At 42.9% G+C, this 4,381-nt stretch overlaps 1 protein-coding gene across 1 annotated transcript in view; it reads left to right on the forward strand.

Annotated features, from left to right (window-relative positions):
• Positions 1–4,381, forward strand: part of SYCP2L (synaptonemal complex protein 2 like) — a 75,165-nt gene that overhangs the window by 34,072 nt on the left and 36,712 nt on the right. The window contains exon 15 of the mRNA XM_019522537.1: positions 223–283. Within this exon, the coding sequence (XP_019378082.1) occupies positions 223–283 (61 nt within the window). The remainder of the gene's footprint in view (positions 1–222; positions 284–4,381) is intronic.

Genomic DNA, 4,381 nt, shown 5'->3' on the forward strand with positions numbered 1-4,381 from the left:
GATATGATCTATACTTGCATGTGTTTTTTGTTCTTGCAGCAAACTAGAGTATTAACAAGTATAGACTGGAGAAAATCACTGAGAGCTGTGTTGAGTGTGGTGGCATTATTCACTGCTGTATTGCCAGAGCTATTTCTTGATGGAGAATTTGGCTTTTGTGGATAATTTCTGACTTGTATATATTTTAAAGAGAAATCGTTTCAAAATAACTTGTATCCACAGATAATTATGGGTCAAGAGGATGCTGTCAGTGAGGAGTCACAAACAAGACAAAATGGAACATGTGAGTTGATTTGGAGTTATTTTTAATTGTTGTCACTGGCAGGATTTTAGGAATTTTCCATAAAGGTAAACAAAAGAGCTTGTGCGGCTATAAAAAGTTAAATTTTAAAGGTAAATTTCTAGGTTGCCTTTTGTTCCCCACAATGCAAACTAAGATCCCATTGCTGAATACCTCCAGGTGTGTCAAAATTTCAGGAGCCAGACAGCCCCAGGAAATGGGGAGATCAAAACTATAAGCAAGTTTTAACCAGTAAAATAGGTTTCCTGTTCACCAAAGATTTTGGGGTCCATAAGATTTAGTCCTGAAGTTTTAGGATTGGGTTCAAAGTTTTCTATTCCCTCTGTAGGGACAGATTCAGTAAAACTGTGTCCCAGATGCCCAAGTTCTGTTAAATCAATGGCTTCAAAGTTCCCCAAAGGCTCCTGAAAATTGTAACCCAGTACCTTCTACAAGTAATATTTTTTGTGTGCTTTATTTTATTTCCAGAGCTTCAGTATCTTATGACTTTTTTTTTTTTTAGGGTGCTCTTACCCTATAATTAATTAAATACTTTCAGCACCAGTGAGATGAACTTTTTTAGGTTTAAATCCTGGTCCCAGCCTTTGCAACTGAAGGAAAAAAATAGTTCTTTATGAAATGTTACATCTATGGGACAATTCCTTGAGTATTGAACTTGAGAACCAATACTCTTCTTGCACCTCATTGGACCCCCCACCTCTTTTGCTTGTTGGCATAGAAAGAAAAGGAATGTAAATAGTTTGTTGTTTGGTTTTGGGGATTTTTTTCCAAGTTTAAATTTTTCAAAGTTGGGGCTTGTCTTTGCTAGAAACTTGGTCATTATAAAAACTACCTTGAAGTCATATTAACTAATATGATGATGATGATGATGTAGTTAGAACTGCATAGAAAAATTGTTACTATATTTAACATTTGTCATTTGAAAGTTGAGTGAATCCCTGAGCTTCTGCAAGGTATGTAATGACCTGAGGATACTGTGCTAACTTTGGGTTTTCCTTGTTTACACTGATCATGGAGGTTCTTAAGATAACCCAGTTTTCTAATGCTGGTAAGCCTATGTTTTAACCTGTGTTCTGGAGGGTTAAAATGATGTTGCAAGATGCAGGAATATATAAGATAAAACAGAGACCAATATTTTATACTGCATCCTCCTGGTGATTTGAAGCTTCTGCAATGTTCCCTTTTGCTGCCATTTGACCCCAAAAACTTGAAAGCAGTTCCTCTTAGGCAGCACTTTCCTAGTGTGTACAGAATAAAAGTAAACTCCCACTTCCCCTCTTGCTATCATGGTGCCTTGATGTTACCTGAGTGCATCAGTAGTGCCTAACACCCTGCACCACTGTTTTCTAGCTCCTGGAATCTGAGCCACTAGCTGCCTGTTACTTGGTAATGCCTTTGTTTGGTAGCCTGCTTCACTGCTACTAAAAGCAGCTGGAACTGAAGTTTTGTGTGTTCAATGGAAACTCCATCTGACAGCAGACTTGTGCTTGTAGACTGTCTATCTGGAGCATGCACATATGATGACCAGCACAGAATCATAGAGAAGCAGAGCTGGTAGGGACCTCCAATGGTCATCTAGTCCAAACCCCTGCCTGAGGGAGGATCATCCCTATCCAAACCATCCTATACAGTCCATAACCTGAACTCCCTACATAAGACTATCAGCCTGACACAACCCAGACATAACACCCTAACCTGCCACAGGTAAAGCAGGAGAACCATGGCAGCCAATGTGTTGCTTCTATAAGGTTGTTTAATATATGCTCAAGAGACCCCAGGCTTTGCTTCCTGGAAGATCATTGGCACACCTCAGTCAAAAACCTCAGCTGTGACCATAGCCAACACCAAATGCCTCTGAGGAAGGCTTAAAAACACCCTGACTCATGTAGCAGAAAGGTCGGGGCAAGGGCAGCCAGCAAAGGCCAGAAGCACAGGATAGATTCATAATAGAACATTAGGCATAACTATACCTACATCATCCCTGACTAGTGACTATCCAAACTCTTCTTGAACACCTCCAGTGATGGAGAGGTCCACAACTTTCATAGGCAGCCTTCCACTGCCTCACTGTTCTAACAGTGAAGAAGGTTTTTCTTGCTATCCAATTTAAACTTAAATTTGCTGTAACTTCAAGCCATTGGTCTGTTGCCTCCTCTTTGCAGTGAGTGAAAAAAAGGTGCTTTCCCTCTTCTTTATGGCAGCCCTTCAGGTACTTGAAGACTGCTACCAAATCCCTGCGTAAGTGCCTTTTCCACAGGCGAAACATGCCTAGCTCCTTCAGCTTCTCCTCACGTGGCTTGCTTTTGAAGCCCTTTATCAACCTTGATGCCTGCCTATAGACCCTCTCTAACTTTTCGCATATCCTTTTTAAAAATGTGGAGCCCAGAAATGCACATGATACTCCATATTGGGCCTAACCAGTGCTGAGTAGAGAGGCACTTTCACCTCATGTGTCTTGCACCTAATGCTTCAATTGATGCATCCCAAAACAGCATTTGACTTTTGTGCGGCATTGTGTCATACTGCAGACTCGTTTTGAATCTGTCTACTGAGACTCCCAAGTCCTTTTTCTAGATTGCTGCCATGCAGTCAGGTGTTACACACTTTTTTTATCATTATTTGTGTTTTTTGATTAATCTTCCTGAGGTGTATTTGTCTGCACTGAATTTTAACCTGTTAGCTCCAGCCCAGCTTTCCAATCTATTGAGATCCTTCTAAATTGCACTTGCTTCTTCCAACTTGCTTGAAGTCCTTCTCAGTTTTGTCATCTACAAACTTGCTTGAGAAGCTTTCTATACCAGCATCCGAATAAGTAATAAACACATTGAACAGCACCAGACCCAGGACAGAACCCTGTGGCACTTTACTAGCTATTGCTTAGAGTCCTTTCCCCCTGGACTGTGTGCTCTGTTGGTGGAGGTTTTTGATCACCATCTTCCATGGAACCTAGTTTAAAGATCTCCTTACCAGGTTGGTGAGACAATGCCCAAAGGTGCTGTTTCTCATTCGCATTAGATGGATCCTATCTTTTGCTAGCAGTCATACTTGCAAGAACACCTGCCCATTGTCAAAGAAACTGAAGCTTTCATATAGACACCACCGTCTCAGCCATGCATTCACTTCCAAGATACGATGGCCTGAATCTTTGCCATCCATGGAAAGAATCTATGAGAACACTTATGCTGCAAGCTCCTTAATTTTTCTGCCAAGAGCCTAACAGTCATCGCTGATCTGCTTATAGTCATTCCTGGCGAGATTTTCGGTGTTTACATGGACAAGTGGAGCAGGAAGGGGTAGTGGTTGTAAAGATGGATGAACTTTGGTAGTCTCTGACATTCTGAATTCAGGCTCCAGCCAGGCAGCACACCACCTGAGCCCCCAAATCTGGATGACAGATTGGTGCCTCTGTCTGCCCTGCAGAAGGGGTCACCCATCACCACCATTCTTCTCTTCCTTCTTGGTGCAGTGGGCCTAGAACCCCTGTCCTTGAGGTCTTGCACTTCCTGTTCTCTAGGCAGCTGATTCTTGTGCCTCATGCCTGCAGATGTCATCCCCTCTGCCTCTTCCTCAGCAGTTCCACCACAGAACTTGAAAGCAATTGCTGGCTTCAGTCTGCTCCTCTTCAATTCTGGGGACCATCCTTCTTTGAGTAGTCACCTGTTGCCACTTCTCACTGGAGAAACTAAAGGGTAGTACCAGCCCCTCATAACACTTGTTCCAGTAATCTTCCTGTTTCCTGAAATGTAGCATGGATAGCCATGCTTCCATCCTTTGAAACTTTTCCTCCAGAGCACACACTAGCTTACATTTGGTGCAGATAAAGTGCTCCTGGCCCTCTGGGAGGAATGCAAACCACACATCCGAGTAAGTCACAACCACTGACCCAGACTCCGTTTGTACCTCCCTTTGCTTCCTGAAGGACACCTATGCTATAAGGAGAAAAAGAGGAGCAGGAGGGAGGGGGGAAATAAAAACACACCACAAGAACCTGCATTCCTAACGCCCACATCTAGGCCCTTGTACAGAGCCACATGCATGCCTAGTCTCCTGCTCCCTGGTTTCCCCCCCCCCCCCCCCCCC

This window comes from Gavialis gangeticus, unplaced genomic scaffold (assembly GCF_001723915.1).
Source record: "Gavialis gangeticus isolate Ggan-Ray unplaced genomic scaffold, GavGan_comp1, whole genome shotgun sequence".
In the NCBI taxonomy this organism is placed as follows: domain Eukaryota; kingdom Metazoa; phylum Chordata; order Crocodylia; family Gavialidae; genus Gavialis; species Gavialis gangeticus.